Source organism: Marmota marmota, unplaced genomic scaffold (assembly GCF_001458135.2).
Source record: "Marmota marmota marmota unplaced genomic scaffold, marMar, whole genome shotgun sequence".
Lineage (NCBI taxonomy): Eukaryota > Metazoa > Chordata > Mammalia > Rodentia > Sciuridae > Marmota > Marmota marmota.
This window is the reverse complement of record NW_026000240.1, coordinates 12,713,665-12,734,248: the sequence shown is the minus strand read 5'-3', so window position 1 is coordinate 12,734,248 and position 20,584 is coordinate 12,713,665. Positions and strand designations below refer to the sequence as shown.

The 20,584-nt window shown below is 39.0% G+C and overlaps 1 protein-coding gene across 1 annotated transcript in view; it reads right to left on the bottom strand.

The window, feature by feature from the left end:
* The window catches only part of Gmps (guanine monophosphate synthase), a 43,319-nt gene that overhangs the window by 1,928 nt on the left and 20,807 nt on the right, over positions 1–20,584 (bottom strand). The window contains exons 6-13 of the mRNA XM_015486737.1: positions 18,907–19,100; positions 18,491–18,656; positions 15,532–15,683; positions 14,903–15,076; positions 12,207–12,312; positions 10,085–10,200; positions 4,893–5,018; positions 4,072–4,187 (exon numbers count right to left, since the gene is read on the bottom strand). Of these exons, the coding sequence (XP_015342223.1) occupies positions 4,072–4,187; positions 4,893–5,018; positions 10,085–10,200; positions 12,207–12,312; positions 14,903–15,076; positions 15,532–15,683; positions 18,491–18,656; positions 18,907–19,100 (1,150 nt within the window). The remainder of the gene's footprint in view (positions 1–4,071; positions 4,188–4,892; positions 5,019–10,084; positions 10,201–12,206; positions 12,313–14,902; positions 15,077–15,531; positions 15,684–18,490; positions 18,657–18,906; positions 19,101–20,584) is intronic.

Below are 20,584 nucleotides of genomic sequence, written 5' to 3'. Positions count from 1 at the left end.
GGGTTGTTGTTTTGCTACAATGCTAGGGATCAAACTCAGGGCCTTCCCCATGGTAGGAGAGCATTTTACCAGTGAGCCACTGCCCCGCCCAAGAACAAGCAGTGTGGAAACAGACACACACAGATTAAAGCGTGCCACAGGAATATGGAAAAAGACACCGGACTGTGCTGCCACAAGCTGAGGACCAGCAGGACACCACCAAGTCCAGGACCACCATAGATGCTTGGAAGAGGCAAGAGCGGATCTTTCCCTGGAATCAACACAGAGAACATGGTCCAGCCAGTACCCTTATTTCAGACTTCTGGCCTATAAAAGGATAGATATCTGCTAGGTTAAGCCCACCCAGTCTGTGGTATTTATTACAGGTAGCATCAGGAAATCAATACACATAGTTAACAAAAAAATAGGTTTGTGGGAGACCAACCTCACATGTGACTGAGTCACATCCCCCAACTGGTTGCTGAGGCGCTCAGTCACAGAAATGTGGCAGAGCTTTCCCCACCATTCTTGGGTTTGAGGGTCGATGTCTCGTGCATGGGTGTCTCTTGCTACAGCCCCATGAGTGAAGCTATGCTCACCTGTTATAATATAACCCCTTGCCCTGTTTAGATAGAATCTTCCATGGAAGTGCCTTGTGTGTGTATCCCCTTCTCTTACTGTGCCCTGGGTGTGGCCTACCCAGATGTCAGTCAACCTGCTGACAGTGGACATCATGAAGATAGACTCAGCCCCCTGAAACCTGACCCCCTTGCCTCATTTGAATGGCTTCTCCTCAATAAAAGGGGCTCTCGCTCTCTCTCTCCCCCTATGGACCCTTAAGGTCAGAGGAGCCGTCACAGCGACCTCAAAGAAAAAGGTATTTGTGTCTCTTGTGTGGTTATTTTGCGCAGCCCAACTAGCCCAATTTAACTGGAGTGACCCGTGAACCTTTTAGTCGCGTGAACAGAAACTTGGCATAAGTTCTTTATGATAAGACTTCAGAAATTGTAACATGCTAACATGCATTGGAAAAGCTCGAAGGTAAGAACAATTTCTTCAAACTAGTTAGCCCACGTTTTTTAACCCCATAATGAGAAGAAGTGCTCCTAGATTTTTATTTCCACACTATTAAAAACGTCACTCAAATAGTACTTAGTATCCTGCTACAATTTTCCCAGAAGGGTATCTTACTAACACTTTAGGGAAATATCTGTTTGAAAGACATGAAGACGCTGCAAGTGTTAATAAGGGTTTGGAGCATAACTTGAAGAAATCGGGACCAGAAAATTGTAACAGCCCGAAGTGTGCCTTGCCAAGTCACAATCTTTACCAGAAAAACAAGAGGGAATCAGACAGAGATCTGAGTGCACCCAGTTTTCTCTAAGCCAACCACAGCCAGCAGGTAACTGTCACTGGTCCTCAGGCCAATCTACCATTAGCAAAGAAAACAAAAGTTTAATAATGTCTTTGCTTAATATCCACATGCAGCAAAATATACAAAACATGAAAACTACCGCTACCCAACTACTTCACTGACTCCCTCCAAACACACTGTAGAAGGTTTTGTCCCTAGAAAGTAAGCCATACCTCATGTAAACACCGTCACTCCTAAAGCCCGTAAACCATCACAAAGGAGAAGGGAACTGGTTGAGAGCCTCAAACCTGCACTTTTCATCTTCTCCTTTCCTACAGGAGAAGCTGCAACAACGGACATGAAAATAGATACCCACACTGTGCAGATGAGTAAAACTGGAAAAGTCCCTCCATGGGCAAAGGTTCCCTTTCCAAATTAGGAAAAAAACATCATGAAAATAAAAAAATATTTTAAAATTGCAATTTCCAAAAAGGAACTTGGCAAAACATGTAAGCCCACTCAAGGGCTTGCTGGGTTCATGTTTTAAGATCTAGTTGTTAACTTGCTGACCTTTTTTCTTTTTCTGAGGGGTGAGGGAAGAAAGGTCGAGAAAGGAAGAAATAGATAAGGGAAAAAAGAGAAGTAGCACCTGAAAGGATAAAGCTTATTAAGTAAAAGTGAATGTGCTTTAGCAAAGAACACAAGCATGAGAAGAAGACTACCACTAAATAGGGAAGAGAGGTGGGTGGGAAAAACAGGGAGAAGGGGAACTGCACGGAAGATGGAAGGAGAACCTCATCGTTATACAGAATACATATATGATGTTGTGATGAGAAAAAGAAAAAAAAAAAGTGTGTCACATTAGATTGGATAGAGAGAAATGATGGGAGGGGAGGGGAGGAATAGGGGGGATAGGAGGGGCAGCAGAATAGAACAGACATTATGATTGATATATGTATATAGGTGACTCTATGACCAGTGTGATTCTGCAATCTGTACAATTAGAAAAATGAGAAATTATACCCTAATGATATGAATTGCCAAGATCATTGTAATGTCATGTGTAGATTAAAAAAAAACACAAGACATAAATAAAAAACATGCTACTTATTAAAAGCAATCAGAAGACACTTAGAAATATGTTCAGACTGCCAGGCGCAGTGGCGCACACCTGTAATTGGTAGGCTGAGGCAGGCAGATCGAGAGTTCAAAGCCAGCCTCAACAAAAGTGAGGCACAAAGCGACTCAGTGAGACCCTGTATCTAAAAAGAATACAAAATAGGGCTGAGGATATGGCTCATTGGTCAAGTGCCCCCGAGTTCAATCCCCAGCCCGCCCCAAAAAATAAAATGTTCCATACAAAGTTTATGGAGACTATTAGCATGCTTCAGAAGATAAATTATAATGTCCCGAACAACTTTCCAATGTCTCCTCATAACTATGCAGACTCAGCTAGGTTAATGCTAATGGGGAGCTTTCTCATTTCTATAGCAAACTTGAAAATGAAATCCCAAGTGATTATTTTGGGTTGTTAACTGCCTAATACCCATAAAAAATTGCAAAGTGCTAACAACTGTGAAATAAAAACATTTAACTAACAATCCAGTTTTAAACAAGTGACAATTTTAAACTGTAGGAGTATCGGGAATAGTCTATAAACCATCTGTTGGTATTTCTAATGTAAGACATTGATGTAAAATGAAAGGAAAAAAAGGTCTAAAAACTGCCAATCATACACTTCAATGTTACTATTTAATGATATCTGCCACAAGCCTATTTCTTTTAACTTTCCAACCTGGTATGTAATTCTAGAACCCAACAAACTTTTTTGCAATCTCCCTGGAAAACAGCATGTTACCATGAAACTGAGTTCATACCACTAATCTGGAGACCCATGTTGTGGTCCACACATGAGGTGTCCCCCAGAAGCTCATGTGTGAGACACTGCGACAATGTTTGGAGATGAAGCACTCACTGGGTGTGCAAGCCTCGATACTCAGCAGTTAACCCACTGATAGGGATGGACTGGACAGTAGCTGTAAGCAGGTGGGGGGTAGCTGGAGTAGGCAGATCACTGCAGGGTGTGCCGCTGGCAGTTATGTCCATGAGCAGAACTCTTGCCTAGTGTCATGACCTGAGCTGCTCTCCTCCACCACCCTTGTCCACCATGATGTTCTGCCTCACCTTGAGCCCAGGGCATTGACCATGGACTGAACCTCTAAAACCATGAGCCAAAATAAACTTTTCCTCCTCTACATTGTTCTTTTCAGGTGTTTTGGTCACAGTGATGCAAAGCTGACTAAAACAACATGCTTTAAAACTACCTTTAATATTTTATACTAAAATTAAAATCCTTCCTATTTCTACTTTAAATAACAATAAATAAGGGCTGGGGCTAGGGCTCAGCAGTAGAGGGCTTGCCTAGCATATGCGAGGCGCTGAGTTTGATCCTCAGCACCACTTAGAAAATAAATAAATAAAGGTATTGTGTCCAACTACAACTAAAGAAAAATATTAAAAATAAATAGATGAGTACATTGAGATGATCAAAACGAGATAATACTCAATATCTACTTAACCCTAACCAAAGCATATAACTGAAATATAAACAGAATCACTAGCTTTTCTTTATCTACATTTGAACCTTTTGGTCTTTCATCTAATAGGAAGACCTTAAAACACTGTCCTTCCACGTACATCCCCGTGCTTCCCCCAACCCCACCTCCTGCAGAAGATACCTGTTTATGTTGTGACACATCCGAGGAATGAGCCGGGCAAGGAAGATGAGCGATTCCCAGTCAGGTTCATCTTTACTGGAGATTCCACAAACATAACTGTAGGACCGACAGTCACCCTGAAAAGAGAAATGTAATCCATCATTTCTAGTAGCTTTATAAAGCCAAAAAGTAAGCCAGAAAATGTTTTATGTATGGTGACACTAACAGCATTTTTTGGTTTTGTTTTTTAAGAACATATTTACAAATAAAAGTACATTATAGATGGTTCTTTAAAGATATGAAGAAATCTGGGGGCTGGGGATATAGCTCAGTTGGTTAAAAAAAGTGCTTGCCTTGCATGCACAAGGCCCTGGGTTCAATCCCCAGCACCATCAAAAAAAGAAAAAAAGAAAAAAGAAAAAAAGAAATGATGTGAATAAATCCCATATTAAATTCCACTAGTTTAAAGAGAGCACCATGGTAATTTGAAGAATTTAACTGAAATACGCCAGAGGTCCACTGGGATTTAATTCCAAATGCCTGCACAATTATGGAGAGCCAGCTTGCTTAATCTAGAAGACAACATCTACCCACACTTATTAGGTAGATTAAGAATTTAAATGGTAGACAAAAAAACCTTAAACATTTACTTAAAAATAAAGTTATAAACCTTATAAACATTTACTTAAAAAGTTCACATCACAGTTTAGAGTAGAACAGTGGTTTCTAAACCTGGTGTAATACTTTCACATTTCATTTTCCTAAGCAATTCCTACTCCAGGATTAGTGTAAGCAGCAAATGGCAGAAAAGTTCTGCCAGTCAGGGAACTCGCACAACTCACCTGCACACCCACAGTTTTAATAGGCAGCAAGAAGGCACTCAGGGAATGCAGGCTTGTAATCTGCATCAGCTTCTCCTGATCCTCCTCGGTCGTGCAGGCCTTGACTCTTTGTAACAGTGTATGAGGCTGAGAAGAGCAGACACGGATTCAGGCTTCCATCAATAAGGCATCTGTCCTCACGCAGCTACACTGACCAGCTCCTAACAGGGCCCATGCGGGGCGTCTCCTGACCTGCACATGCCACACACTACACCAGAAACTCATTCCTGAGAGCTGGGCCATGAAGGAGGGAAGCCTCAGGTACGAAACACAGACGGAATTTACACCCCTCAAGTCACCAGCAAGTGAAACACCTAAGTCCAACTTATACCTTATCCCTAATAACTTTTGCAACAAAATTTTTTTTGAAGTATAGTTCTGTCTAATTCTTTTATTTGCTTGTCTTTCTCTACTTTTTAATTTCATTCCTCTCCAGAAATTAGTAATATCTTATAAACACTATACTTTTCAGATTTATTGCCCATAAATGACTCAGTAGAGATTAATCATTCATTCAAGCATCTATCCTGCAGTTCACATTTGTCCCATTTTTATGTCTATTTTCCGTTTTTTCACTCTCCTTTGAACTGGGGATTCCTCTTGGCTGATTCCCATTCACAGCTGGTGTGCGTGGGTAATGGAGATCAAACCCTGAGCTTCACACCCAGCCAGGTTCACAGCCCTTACTGGTTAGCTTTAACCCACCGAGGCCCAAGTTTTCAATTCTACAAACATAATAAATATTCAAATATTACTTCACAGTTGACATAAGTAGCATATTTGTTGCTTGATTTACGTTTCTACAGGTGTTCTACATCTGGGACAATGGAACAAAATGAATTGAGGTTAATTCCTCTATTTTAGTACTTTGTCTCAAGTGTTAACAGTATATTGAACAAGAGAATCATCTCAGTCCTGGCAAATAATTCAAGTATTTTTGATGCTCTGAATATTGTTACACACTTTTAAGTCAACAACAAAAAGGAGAGAGATTTTTATTTTTACACAGTCCATGTTTGTTTCAACTTTCCCATTTTCCAATTTCTCTGCTTACCAATCCTTTGCATATCTAAGACCTTTCTACTGGGATCCATCCCTCTGCTTCTCCTGTACTCAGTTACTTTAAATCAGTTGTTCCCAACCACCACTGCAGAGGCAAATTACATGGGATGTTCAGGTCTCATCCCAAACCAATTAAATAAGAAATCATAGGGAGATTGGCCAAAGAATACGGCAAAAGTTCTCCCCAGATGATTCTAATATAAAGCCAGGGTTGAAAACATTGCTTTTAATTCCTCAACTAAGGGACTATTGGTAACAAATTCTGACTATCTGAAAATGACTTTACTTTGCTCTCTTCTTACAAGGCAGTTTAGCTGCACATCAGTTAATAAGTCTTGCTGTTACTTTGGCTTTCAGTAAAGGGGTCTTGCCTTTGTAACCATCTCATCTTCTCTGCAGCTTCTTCCCTGGCAGCTATAACTTCACTAGGACACGCCTCCTGGGTGTCACCTCTGCTTGAGATGTGTTATGATGCTGAATCTGAGACGCTGCCTTCCATCAGCTTGGAAAAATTAATTAATTCTTGCTACTATCTCCTTCTCTCCTACCCATATTTCTTTTTGAGGATTAATCCTACTTTGGGGCAACTTCCTAATATCAATCTTTGAATTCATGAATTCTGTTATAATCCCAGTTATTATTTTCACTCCTGGAACTTGGGTTTTTGTTTTTTCTTTTTAATCTGCCCATATTTAGTAGCCAACCTCTTATTCCCTCTTTTTATCAGCAATGGGTTCTTCTATTTCTATTCATTTTATACACTGTTTGCTAATTTGGTATCATTTATTCTGCTAGTATTTCTGCTCTTATTCATGATGCCTTACTTCTATATGTATTTGGTAGTTTTTTGATAAGCTCATAAGTATGGATCTCTGTCTATGGGGATTTTTCAGCGACTAGCTGAAGATCATTTCAAGGAGAATTCAAATTACTATCAACCTAGGTCCACTTCAAATTAAAATTCTTATTTTGCAGTTTTCAGAACAGAGGTATAAATTAACACCCTAAAATTGCAGGACTAGGAGACTCTTCCACTCACCCTCAATTTGGAGCTGAAGTGTTGCTCAGTGTGAAGACCTGATTCATTTTCCAGCCTTCATGGAACAGTTCTCCCATTGAGGCGCCAATTCATAAATGGCAGCTTTCAGCCAAAGCCCTAGATCACAAGGGATTACTGGCTGCCTTCAGAGAAGGAAACAGCTCTGGCTGCTTGAACTGATGCTTCCAATTCATTCCTGACTCAAAGTATTTTCCTTACTTTTTTCCAATACACATGAAAGAATGTCTTAAAATGCTTCAGTGTTTCAGAATATCATTTTATCTGCATCTAAGTCTCTGTAGAATACTTTCTCAGTCATTTCAAAGACTTATATTACTCTAAATTTTCTTTCTTCCCATTTTTATGATGATTATAGACATAATGAATTCGTCTTTACATATTCATACATGACAATATAATTTGGTCAAGACTGTTCTCAGTAATTCCCCTTTTGCTCCCCTAATGGCCTTTCCCTCTGTGCTGTTCTTCCTTCTGTTTCATGAGAACCTACCCTGCTCCTGCTCCATGACCTTCCTTCCTTTCCAGCTTCCACACAGGACAGAAAGCATACCACCCTTAATTTTCTGAGGATGGCACATTTTGCTTAACATAATGCTCTCTAGTTCCATCCACTTTCCTGCAAATGCCACATCATTCTTGAATGGCTAAATAAAACCATGTGTGTACACACAATTTCTTTAGCTATTCACCCAGTAACAAACACCTAGGCTGGTTCCACAGTCTGGCTACTGGGAATTGTGCTGCTATAAACATGGAATGTGTACATTCCTTAGTGTGATGACTTGGATTGTTTTAGATAAATACGGAGAAGTGGGAAGCTGGGTCACAAGGCTATTCCATGACTAGGCTTTAGAGGAACTTCCATACTGATAACCACTGTGGTTGTACGAATTTACAGACTCACCCGACAGTGAAAAATGTTCCTTTTCTCCACATGCTCTCCAGCACTTATCATTGTATTGGGTATGGACGGGACAGGAATAAACCTGAGGGTATCATATTACCACAGAGCTTCATCCTTAGACCTTTTCATTTTGAGATAAGGTCTTGCTAAGTAGCTGAGGCTGGCGTGGGAAACACAATCCTCTCGTGCTACCATATCTAGCTGTTTTTTTGTATTCTTGATGGCTGCCATTCTAACTGGAGTGAGATCAAATCTCAGTGTAGTTTTGTTTTGTTTTCTTTTACTAGAGATTGAACCCAGGGACGCTTAACTACTAAGCAACATACCCAGCACATTTTTCTTTTTTATTTTGAGACAGAGTCTCACTAAGTTGCTGAGGTTGACTTTGAATTTGCCATTCTTCTGTCTCAACCTCCTGAGCTACTGGGATTCCAGGCATATGCCCCTACACCCGGCTCTGGCTGTAGCTTTGATTCGCATTTCTTTGACTCTCATGTAAGTTGGTCACTTCTATTTCTTCTGTTGAAAAATGTTTAATTATTTCATTTGCCTACTTATTGACTGACTTGTTTTTTAGTATTAAGTTTTTTTAATTCTTTGTATATTCTAAATATTATTATTAATACTCTGCCAGAAGAGTAGCTAGCAAAGTTTTCTCCCACTTGGTTATGTTCTCTCTTCACGTTTTTTTTTTTTTTTTAGTTATAGATGAACACAATTCCTTTATTTTATTCATTTATTTTTAATGTGGTGCTGAGGATCAAACCCAGTGCCTCACATGTTCTAAGCAAGTGCTCAACCACCAAGCCACAACCCCAGCCCCACATTCTTGTTTCTTTTGCTGTGCATAAGCTTCCTAATTTAATGTCATCAGACTCACTAATTCCTGGTATTATTTCCTTAGCCCAAGTCCTATTATGGAAGTCATTACCTGCAACCATACTTTGAAATGTTGACTCTACATTTTCTTCCAGAGTTTGCAAAGTTTCTTGTCTAATTTCTAGGTCTTTGATATATTTTGAGTTGACTTTTGTGCAGGGTTAAATAGGAATTTAGTCTTATTCTTCTACACATGGATATCCAATTTCCCCAGTACCCTCTGTTATAAAGGCTGTGTTTTATCCAATGTATGTTCTTGGCACCTTTGTCAAGGATCAGATGAACAGATGTATGGATTCCTGTGTGTCTTCTATTCTGTACCATTGGTCTACATGTCTGTTTTTATGCCAGTAGCATGCAGTTTTTGTTACTATTGCTCTGCAGTGTAATTTGAAGTTGGGAATTGTGATGCCTCCAGCATTGTTTTTTTGGCTTAGAATGACTGTGGCTATCCTTGCATCTTTTATTCTTCCAAATAAATTTCAGGACTATTTTTCCCAGTTTTGTGAAGGCTGCCCTTAGTATTTTGATAGTAATTGCACTGTATATAGCTTTTGGTAACATGGCCATTTCAGCAGCATTAATTCTACTTATCCATGACATGGGAAGTCTCTAAGTCATTTTCCAGTGTCTTCTTTAATTTCAGTCTTTTAACAGTTTTCATTCTAGAGATCTTTCACCTCTTTGGTGTTGTGTTGTGTTTTGTTTTTTAAATTCCTAACTTTGGGGGGTTTTTGAGGCTATTGTGAATTGTTAGAGTCTGTAAACAAGTCAGGATGGCTCCTGGCATTTTGCCAGAGGTTAGAGTCTGTAAACAAGTCTGGATGGTGCCTGGCAAAATGCCAGAGGGAGTGGTTTGTGAAGTAACACCAGCGAGCCATTAAGTGTGGAGATTCCTTATTGGTTGACTGATGTATCTAGTTTATGCTAATTAGATAAGCTGTGTGGAATGTATAAATACTGCTCCTGTCCTACAATAAACGGCTCCCATTCCTGCTGTATCAATGTACACAAGTTGTTCATCACCCCCCGGTTATTTTGCTGCAGCCAGACTGCGGCAGTGAATGGGACTGTTTTCCTGCTTTTTTTCTCAACAGATTTGTTATTGGTGTATAAGGAAACTATTGATTATGTATGTTGATTTTATATCCTTTTGTTCTCAATTTTCAAATAATGAAACTCCACTTAATTGTAAATACAAGAGTATGACATTCATTTCCTTACCATATAGATATGTCAAATTATTACCTTCTTAACACTTGCAGAAAAATCAGCTACTATTTTTAAAATATTGTTGGTTTCAGGAAAGTCCTTACAAATATAAGGTTCTTCAGCACATATCACTCTGATTGCCAGGCCAGGACCTAGGAAATAACAATAGTATTTAATATAAATTTTTACATTTAATATAAAAACACCAAAAAAATTAAAATTAAAATGCCATTATTCCAAAAATATAAAATTCTTATAAAATGAAAATCATAAGGGAGCTGGGGTTGTGGCTCAGTGGTAAAGTGCTCACCTAGCACATGTGAGGCACTGGGTTTGATTCTCAGCACCACATAAAAATAAATAAATAAAATAAAATATGACAAAAAAATGAAAATCATAAATTTTTGTTTTGTTTTTCAGTGTTGGGGATCAAAAACAGATGTTCATACATGATAGGCAAGTGCTCTGCCACTGAGCTATATCCCTGGCCCAAGTAAAGTTTTTAAAGAATTTAATTTCAGGATTGGAGGTATAGCTCAGTAAAAGAGTCCATGCTTAGCATTTGTAAGGTCCTGGGTTCAATACCCAGTTCCAGAAAATAAATTTCAAATCACAAAAATTTTTAATAAAGGAATTCTCTAACATACACAAAATTAAAGAGAACAGTGTAAAGAACCACATGATATTCATTATCCAAATTCAACTACTAAAGAAAAATAGTATGCTCTTTAAAATAAATAATGACAGTGTTCAATTCAAAGAGTTTTGAACCAGTAGTATTTCTAGTTTACCAAATACTTTCTTTTTTTCTATTTTACTAAATACCAAATACAGGTGATTTAAAAAAAAAAAAAAAAAAAAAGACAGGTATACATGGATCTCATAAAAACTAGATTCTGTTGCTTTTCTACAACAGAAAAAAATATGACTTAAGGTGTCTGGTTGTAGGTGAAACCATAGCAATTAACTATCAATCATCCTTACTCTCATTCCTCAGCTTATTTTAAGTTGTTTTTAAAGCAGCAAAATCCTTTTGCCAGAGAAATTTTATAGGACAGAAAACACAAAATATAAAGTAGATTTTGAGAAAATCAAATGAGCCTACATGAAATGACAACCAAGGACAAAGGACTAATTGACTACCCTCCACTAACATTAACCAACCATCTTTCACCAGCCTACAAGTTGGGGACTAAAGATGTGAAATTGCTAAGCTTGATAATGTGCTATTCACCACATAGGTTAGACACTTTAATTACTGTTTGTGGAGGCAGTTCAGTGATTAAGAACAGAAACTTTGATGTAAAGACTATTGAGGATATAACCCTGACACTAAACCTTCTATTTTGTGTAACTTAGGGCAAATTAGCCTCATCCCTACTGTCCTCATCTGGAAAACAAGGTAATACTATTTTCTATTGTGAGGATCAAATAAGAATGTTTGAAGTATTTAGCAGAGTGCACAGTACATCAAAAGTACTCATGAAATAGTAGCTATTACTATGTTTTCAATTAGACCATTCTCCCAACTTACCACCTACACATGACTACAGAAAGCAAAAACTGAGATTTCAAGACTTGCCCAAGCTCAAAACAAAATAGGTTAAGACTCTCAGTCCTAACAAATAAATCTAGTGTTTTTTTGTGATGACAGTCAAATGACTATCTAGAATTTTGTTGTTGTTCATGAATTAGTTACACAGAGCATTGTGCAAAGAGTTTTGCAGGTGAATGAAGCAGTCCAACCATTCAGACAATTCAGACATGGATAATAATGTAAGAGCACCAAGCCAGCCACAGTGGCATATGCCTATCATCCTAGCTGCCAGCCTGGGAAAGAGTTTATTTTCACTTCTGTAGAACACATCAGGATACATCGTATGAAGAACATATAAATCCTACCTCAACCATTAAGGATTGAGTGGCAATGTTATTAAAATATGCTGGACTCCCAAGGATCACATAATATCTAAATACAAATATAGTAGAAAATGAGCATTTAATAAAATAAATTTAGTAGATATCCAACAGAAATTTGTTCTCAAACCTTTTCTTCCTCATATTAAAAACTCCTCAAAATGATAAATTATTCAAAATTGATTTTTCTTTATCATGAAGGTCTAAAGACAAATAAAAGAAAATCAATTCTGTTTTTTACCTGGAAATGGATGTCTGGAAACTAAATCTTCTGGAAGTCCAAGTTCTCTGCCTAAAATTCTCACTTCATCTTTATGAAAATCTTTCAGAGGTTCTATTACTTTTCCCTAAAGGAAGGTGGAAAAGCCAGTCAACATAGTTAGCAATCAAAATAAGACAGAAAACAATGGGAAATAAGTAAACAGTATTCCTGTTGGCATTTTCCTTAGCTTAAAGCATTGTATTTAAAAACACATCTTTTCAACTGGTGATGTAGTTCAAAGGTAGAGCACCTGCCTAGCATATGCAAGAACCTGGGTTCAATTCCTAGCACCACAAAAACAAACAAAAACATTCACTTCTTAAAGTATTTCCTCCTATGTGCACACAAGGAATCAGATGAATATTTCAGTGGTATATGTACTTTTCTCTAAACTACATTTAAAACTTAAAATATTTAAAATAAAAATCACACACCTACCACCACTCATCTTGCCCTCAAGGCAAATAGAAAATATCACACAATATTTCAATATTAAAATCCTCCAAATAAAGCTGGGCACAGTGGTGTACACCTATAATCCCAGCTGCTCCGGAGGCTGAGGCAGGAGGATCTTGAGTTCAAAGCCAGCCTCAGCAAAAGTGAGGCGCTAAGCAACTCAGTGAGACCCTGTCACTAAATAAAATACAAAATAGGGGTCACATCATCCTGCGCGGGACTCAGGCTCACAGCAGGCCTAGGTCCATCCCCTCCACTGGTGGGGCAGACACCCACCGGGGCCCAGCCTCTGACACAGGACCACCCCTTCCGACCAGCAGACAACTGTGGGAGGTTCAAGCCTTAACACAGGCCCAAGACTACCACAGGAGCCCAGGCCTGGCCCAGATCCACCCACACGGACTTGCACAGGACCCAGGTCCAGGTGTGCATTTATTTATGGCCTGATTTTCTAATGAAGAAAACCTGATTGGCAGAAGCCCTTATTGCATTTTAAAAATACAAATCAAGTTGTGTCACAGCAAGTCAGTGGGCTCAATTTAAATGCTTTTCTTTCTTTCTTTCTTTTTTGAAAGATAACGCAGATATTTTTATTTTTATTATTTTTAACTAATGTAAAAGAAAACTTGCTTCAATTACTAATGATGACAATGTATTGTAATAACCAAGCTGTTTAAAAAAAATTACAAACTAGGGCTGGGGATGTGGCTCAGTGCACAAATTCAATCCCCATTACTGCCTCCCCACCCAAAATTCTCCAAATGATAAGATGAAACATCAACTCACAAAATGGGAGTATATATCTAATTTAAAGACTCATAACTGGGATATATATAAGGAACACTTACAAATCAATAACTTTAAAAAGGTCAATTAAAAATGAACAGACATTTCTTCAGGATACATAAATGACCAATATACCCATGAAAAAGTATTTAACATCATCAGCAACTGGAGATAAGCAAATCAAAATCACAATTAGGTACCAATTCACACCCACTGGGATAACTAAAATCAAAAGCAACCACCCATGGCTACCACTAAAAGAACAGAAAATAACAAATGTTGGTGATTATGTGGAGAAACTGGGAACCTTCCATAATTTTAGTTTGACTGAAAAATGGGGTAACTGCTATGGAAAATAGTATGGAGGTCCCTCAATAAAGTTAAAAATATGACTATCATGATCCAGTAATCTCGATTCTGGGTATACATGCAAAACAACTGCATGTACATGTACGTGTTCAAATGGCACATTAACTGATAATATTTGACAGATGGAGTAACCCAGATAACCACCAATGAATAGATAAACAAAATGTAGCACCTGCACACAAGGTGTGTTATCCAGATGCAAAGAGGAAGATGATGCTGTTGTGCCCCACGTGGATAAACCTTAAGAACATTATGCCAGTTCTGCAGGATGAAGAAGTTCCACAGATCTGATTCACAACAATATGAATATACTTAACTCTACTGAATTGTATACTTGAAAATGGTTAAGATAGTAGAGTTTATGTATTTTTATCACACACACAAAAAAGACATTTAAGAACAAATCTTGGTGAGGATATGGAAAAACTGGGACCCTCACACACTGCCAGGGAGAAGGTAAAATGGAACAGCCATTGGATAGCAGCCTGGCGGTTCATCAGAACGTGGAACAGAGTTACCACATGACCTAGCAATTCTACTCCTGGGCACACCCTAAAAGAAATGAAAATATACATTCACCAAAATCTATACACAGCATCACTTTAACACTAAAAGGTGGAAATGACGCAAAGGTCCACCAGCTGATGAATGAATAAATGCAATTCTGCATGATGGAATATTAGCAATGAAAATAAAGCTCTCAAAATAAAAATAATGAAAATAAACCTTGAAAATATAATGTAAGTGAAAGAAGCCAACCACAGAAGATTGCATATTGTATGATCTGATTAGACAAAACATCCAGAAAGGACGAAACTGTAGAGACAGAAAATAAATTTGTGGTTGTCTAGAGCAGGCAAGAGGGGGCAGGGGAATGGTTCAGGCAGAATTCAGGTCGACTGCTGAGTATGAGGTTTCTTTGGGGGGGGTAGCAAAAATGTTCTAAAATCAGATTGTGGTGATGATTGTTGTACAACCCTGTGAGAACTGGGAGGGAAGAAGGACGGGGAGGAGGCAGAGAAGGTATCGGCATCACTGTAAGTCAAGAGTCCTCTCAACCTTACCTCTTCTCTCAACTTTCTGATGAGCTCTGTGTCATTGTGATGGGTTTTGATGAGCTCAGCTTTGCCACTGGCAACAAGGGATGCACTTTCAATTAGATCAGGTCGTAAAGTACCTTGGGCAAGGAAAACCTCCTCTGGCTTCAGATTCATCTCTCCAATTACCTCATTGGCAATCTATAACCAACAAGAGTGAAACAGCCTTACAGGTGAATCTTCTTAAAAAGACAGCAACATTTTATACTTAAGCTGAATGATTCAGTCTTTTGCCATACCAACCAGGATATTAAATTCACCAGCGTTTAAGAACATATGTTTCATCATTCAAAAAGTAGGTGAACTTCAGGAGCTTGAAATCTAGCTAGAGATACCCAATAAATTAAAATCCAGTATCACCTGAAAACATCTATTTTTAAATTTTAAACAATAACCTAGCAACATACATGTTTTTAAACATCAGTTTCTAATAATTTGTAAAAACAATATGTAAAAGTCTCAGCCACAGAAATAGACATCTAAAATTAGCAATTTTTTAATCCGACACAATGACAAAAAAACAAAACACCAAAAAACTAGAACAAATACCAAGATCCACATAAAAAATAGCCCAGGGACACAAAAAAGAAAGGTACCTTAACAAAAGTGTCACCAATGATTTTTCTTTTCTCCTCAGGACTTGTAGTCATATTTAATGTTTTACTAATTCTTTTTCGAGGGGTCCTGTCTTCATCTGATATTGGTAAAGTAGTTGTTCCATTGTAGAAGGAATGAGCAGCATTAATCACTGAGGGAGGAGATAAGTGTTTTAACCAAGAGACTAAAAATTATAAGTAACAAGTTAAACAACAGAAAACCTAGGTGGCTCCTCTGATCTCCCCTAAACTTGCCTATTTGTTCAAGAACTTTCAAGCCGGGGCTGGAGTTGTGGCTCAATGGCACAGCGTGTGCCTTGAATGTGTGAGGCCCTAGGTTCGATCCTCAGCACCATATAAAAATAAATAAAGGTATTGTGCCCATCTACAACTACAAAAATATTTTTAAAAAGAACTATCAAGCCAGCCAGGCACAGTAGTGACCACCTGTAATTCCAGCAGCTCAGGAAGCTGAGGCAGGAGGGTTACCAGTTGGGAGGCCAGATGAGGCAACTTAGCAAGACCCTGTCTCTAAATAAAAAAATAAAAAGGGCTGGGGATATACCTCAGTGGTAAAGCACCCCTGGGTTCAATCCCTAGTACCAGAAAGAAGAGAATAAAGGGGGAGGGCACAGCTCCATAGCAGGAGTAAAAACAGAAGCAGGCCACACAGGCCTCACCAATGAATCTGTGGGTCTTTCCCTTTCCTTGGTCCCTTACCCAAGCAAAAACACCTCCAAACTCCTGTTTACCAGCATTCCAGCTGTGGGACAGAGGATGTGCTAGGAGGCAATCAGTCTTCAGCATACATATTTTTACTTAAACCTCTTCACAGTACTACACCCAGTACACCAAGCCAGAGAAAAAAATCCAGTCTTCCAACAGGGAAGGAAAGCAACACTTTGCTCCTATATTCAGGAAAATGATGTACTTCTCATATTTTCAACGAACTACTACTTAGGCTCATCCAGAGACCTGTGTCCCAAAGGAGCCCAAGGCTTCCAACTCCTGAGCTCTCCCCAAAGTCAATAGTGCTGAGAGCCATAGCCAAGTCAGAATGATGCATTGCCAGAATGGGAGTGGTTGAGAGGTGAAGCCAGCAAGCCATTGAGATAATGATGGTTATGTTAAGCTGTGTATTCAATTGTATATTAGACCCTGGCTGTCCGCCTCAGCCTGCTACTTTGGAGTTCTTGCACGGATTCCTAGAGAGCTCCCATTGGTTGGGGAAGTGCCGGAGGAGGGATTTTCCGGTTGGTGTGTGGTGTGTCCCAGGAGAAGGCCGCGTGCTGGAGTTCCTGCTTGAGTGGCTCCCGATTTTTGCCCAGCCAGACTGCGGCACAGTAGCACAGACCTGCTTGCTTTTGTTGTAGGCTTTCCCCCATCTCCTCCCCCAGGACTCTGAATTCCTCATACTACTACACTGACCACCAAGGACAGGTTTGTGTGGGTTATTAAAACTTCTACAATTTGAAAGACCCCCTTCAAGAAAGAGAATAATAAATAAGATACCTTAAATATCACAAGTCACACTAGAAAGACTAACAAGAGCTTGGATGCACACAGAAATAATTAGAAATCATATATATACCACTAAATCCAAACTAAATATATCTCCAGCTCAATGTTTTCTTAGCCTGATCCCAAAAGGCCTATAGCCAGCCATGCCTGTACCACCCACCAGAGAATAAATTTGAATGGACAGAGATAATAAAGTCAACCAAATACAAATTACTAAAATATTTGCCAATTTCACAAAAACATGGTCCTGTGAAGATGCTGCTGGGGTCCTCCCCAGGATTTTGCAAGAGGGCTGACTAGTCGGGGCCTCTCAAGCTTAACTCCTTTCACTTAGCTGAGGAAATCCAGCAAGGCCTGTTTTCTACAGTCCAACAAATCCTCTGTCTGCTATACCTGTTCCTTATCTTGCAACACTTGTACTTGCTTTATGTGTGCACTGCTATTTTAGTGAATTTCGAAAAGATAGAATTATGAAAAACCTTTTTTGAAGAGTTTTTAAAAGAAAAAATTATTAAGTAGACTGTGTCTACTTCATACTTACCTACAAGTCTTCATTTTACACTCAACCTTTTGCCTTCAATTCTAATTAATTAAACAATATTTACAATTTGTATTATTAAACTACTGAACTCATTTCACTGTAACCATCAATAATACCTTTGAGTATAAATGATATCCACAAATGTCAATATCACTAAGGACTAGAAGTCTGCTGGTGGTTACGATTGCCCTTTAAAAGTATGAGAGATTGTGGATTTTTTTTAAATATCTTTTTAGTTGTAGATGGACACAATACCTTTATTTTATTTGTTTATTTGTATGTGGTGCTGGGGATCGAACCCAGTCTTCACGCATGCTAGGCAAGCACTTACCACTGAGCCACAACCCCGGCCCTTTTTTTTTCTTTTTAAATGAGGTCTTCCTATGTTTGCCCAAGCTGGATCCAAACTCCTGGGATCAAGTGATCCTCCTACCTCAGCCTCCTAAGTAGCTCACACTACAGGTGCATACCACAGTGCCCGGATGACTACAGACCTAAATCCTTCTTCTCTGTACAAGCCTTCCTGTTTGCAAAATAATCTGTGTATTTGTACCTGTTGTAAGAGGGCCTGGGCATTCTCATGCAAGAATAACAATACAAAATCATTTGGGGAAATATAATTTAAGAGGGAACATGACTAGAGAACAGAATGACAGCTACAAAATGGTTAACTTACCCATTTAGCATAACTAGTAGAAATCATCACTTCTGAAAATTTATACAGGGAACACTCTTGAACCAGAGGTAATTATAAAATAGAAATACGAAACATTTTCAACTTCGAGCTTATGGGAAAACTACAACTGGTTAAGGCAATGTGCTCCGTTAAGCCACAAAGCTTGGTCCCATTAAACAAATCCTGACAGGTAAATTCACTTTTCTTTGGCCCACTAATACCTTTGACCTGAATCCCAAGCTTTTTGAGGGCTTCCTCCACAGACTGGCTTTCTCGTTTCCTCATGAAGCCATTATCAATGTGCACAGCAATGACTTGATCTTGGTTCAACGCACGATTCAGCAAAGCTGTACAAACCGTTGAGTCTACACCACCACTGAGTAAAACCTACAAAGGAAAATAAAGGGGGAAAAAAATCAAACTGAGCAAAATAAACAGAAAGAAAATAAACACCATCCCTTCCCCAGATCCTCCCTAGAAGCACGGTTTGTATTAAAGATATTAACAAACAAGTGCTGATGAGCAATGCAGCACACCCGACTCACCCAGTCAACACCCAAGGCTGTTAAGAAATCCAGCTATGGATTCCAACATCACCCACATAACCATGTAGCGTTGTCAGATGATAATTGCTTACCAAGACTTTTGATGTGCCAACTTGCTCTTTGATCTCCCGAATGCATTCACGTTCTCTGTTCTGCACAGTGAAGGTCCCACTGCACCCAGCAATATCATAAAGGAAATTCTTCAATATTACTTTCCCATTTTCTGTAAGGCCAACTTCAGGATGAAACTGTGCTCCGTATAATTTTTTAGACTCATTTGCTATACCTTTATAGAAAAAATAATCACAATTTTTTTTTCAGGTTGCAAAGACTCAACCGATACCCATAATTCATCCTCAAAAATCTCTCTAAAAATGTTTAAACTAATGTACTTTACTGGACCTTTATAGTTACATGGAAAGACAAAACACAAAACAAAATGACATTGCCACAATCTTTAAGGTTTTTTTTCTTTAATATAACAATGAATAAGCTATAGTACATTGCAATGAGTCTTCAAGAGTACACTGAGTTTCACAGTACTGTCACTTCTCCACCAATACTTTATTTTTTTAATGTTTTTTAGTTGTAGTTGGATACAATACTTTTCCTTCAACCATCTATTTTTATGAGGTGCTGAGGATCGAATCCAGGGCCTCACACACACTAGGTGAGCGCTCTACCACTAAGCCACAACCCCAGCCCCTCCACCAATAATTTAATTGTCATGCAGTTAATGCAATAACTTAATTTTGGTTCTTCGTCCCATATGGCTTTCACATAAATGTGCAATGGCCAATTTCTTATATAAATGGAATCTCACAATTAGCATTTCAGAACACTTTAAGTGTTTCTCTTGAATGCCATTCCAGTGTCAGTCCTTCCCCCACTCTTCCCCTCATTGTACTGTCCCCTCATTGTACTGTCACCTTGAAATTAGATCAAGTCTTTCCTTTGTTCAAAGCCTCACCTAACTAAAAAGAGTGGAAGACTACAATGGGTCAAAAGTCCTGTGCAGTGGACCACAATTACCTAATCTCTACCTTGTACCACTTCTTCCACGTTACTGTGCTCTATGTTGTCTTCCTTTTTTTTTTTTCCTCCTTGCAGGGGGAGTCGGGGGGTACCAGAGATTGAACTCGGGGTCACTTGACCACTGAGCCTCATCCCCAGCCCTATTTTGTATTTTATTTAGAGACAGGGTCTCACTGAGTTGCTTGGCACCTCGCTTTTGCTGAAGCTGGCTTTGAACTTGTGATCCTCCTACCTCAGCCTCCTGAGCTGCTGGGATTACAGGTGTGTACAACCTCACCTGGCTGCTCTATATTGTGTTAAATGTGGTCCCATCCCAGGGCCTCTCAACTACTATTTCTTCCTTCATCAGACATCAAGAGTGGTCACTTCATCTTCTTCAGGTCCATTCTGTCTTATAGGAATACCTTCTCTGAACATCCTAGATAAAACAGTCATGTGCAAGCCAGGGGTGGTGTCACATGCTTGGAATCCCAGCTACTTAGGAGGCTGAGGCAGGAGGATCTCAATTTCTTAGTGCTTCAGCAAAAGTGAGGCACTAAGCAACTCAGTGAAACCCTGTCTCTAAATAAAATACAAAAAATAGGGCTGGGGATGTGGCTCAGTGGTTGAGTGTCCTTGCGTTCAATCCCCCCACCCCCATTAAAAAAAAACAGTACCATTCCTAATCACCTTCTGCAACACCCCCCCACCTGTTTTTGATGTTCACACTATCTAACAGCTCACCTATTCTGCACT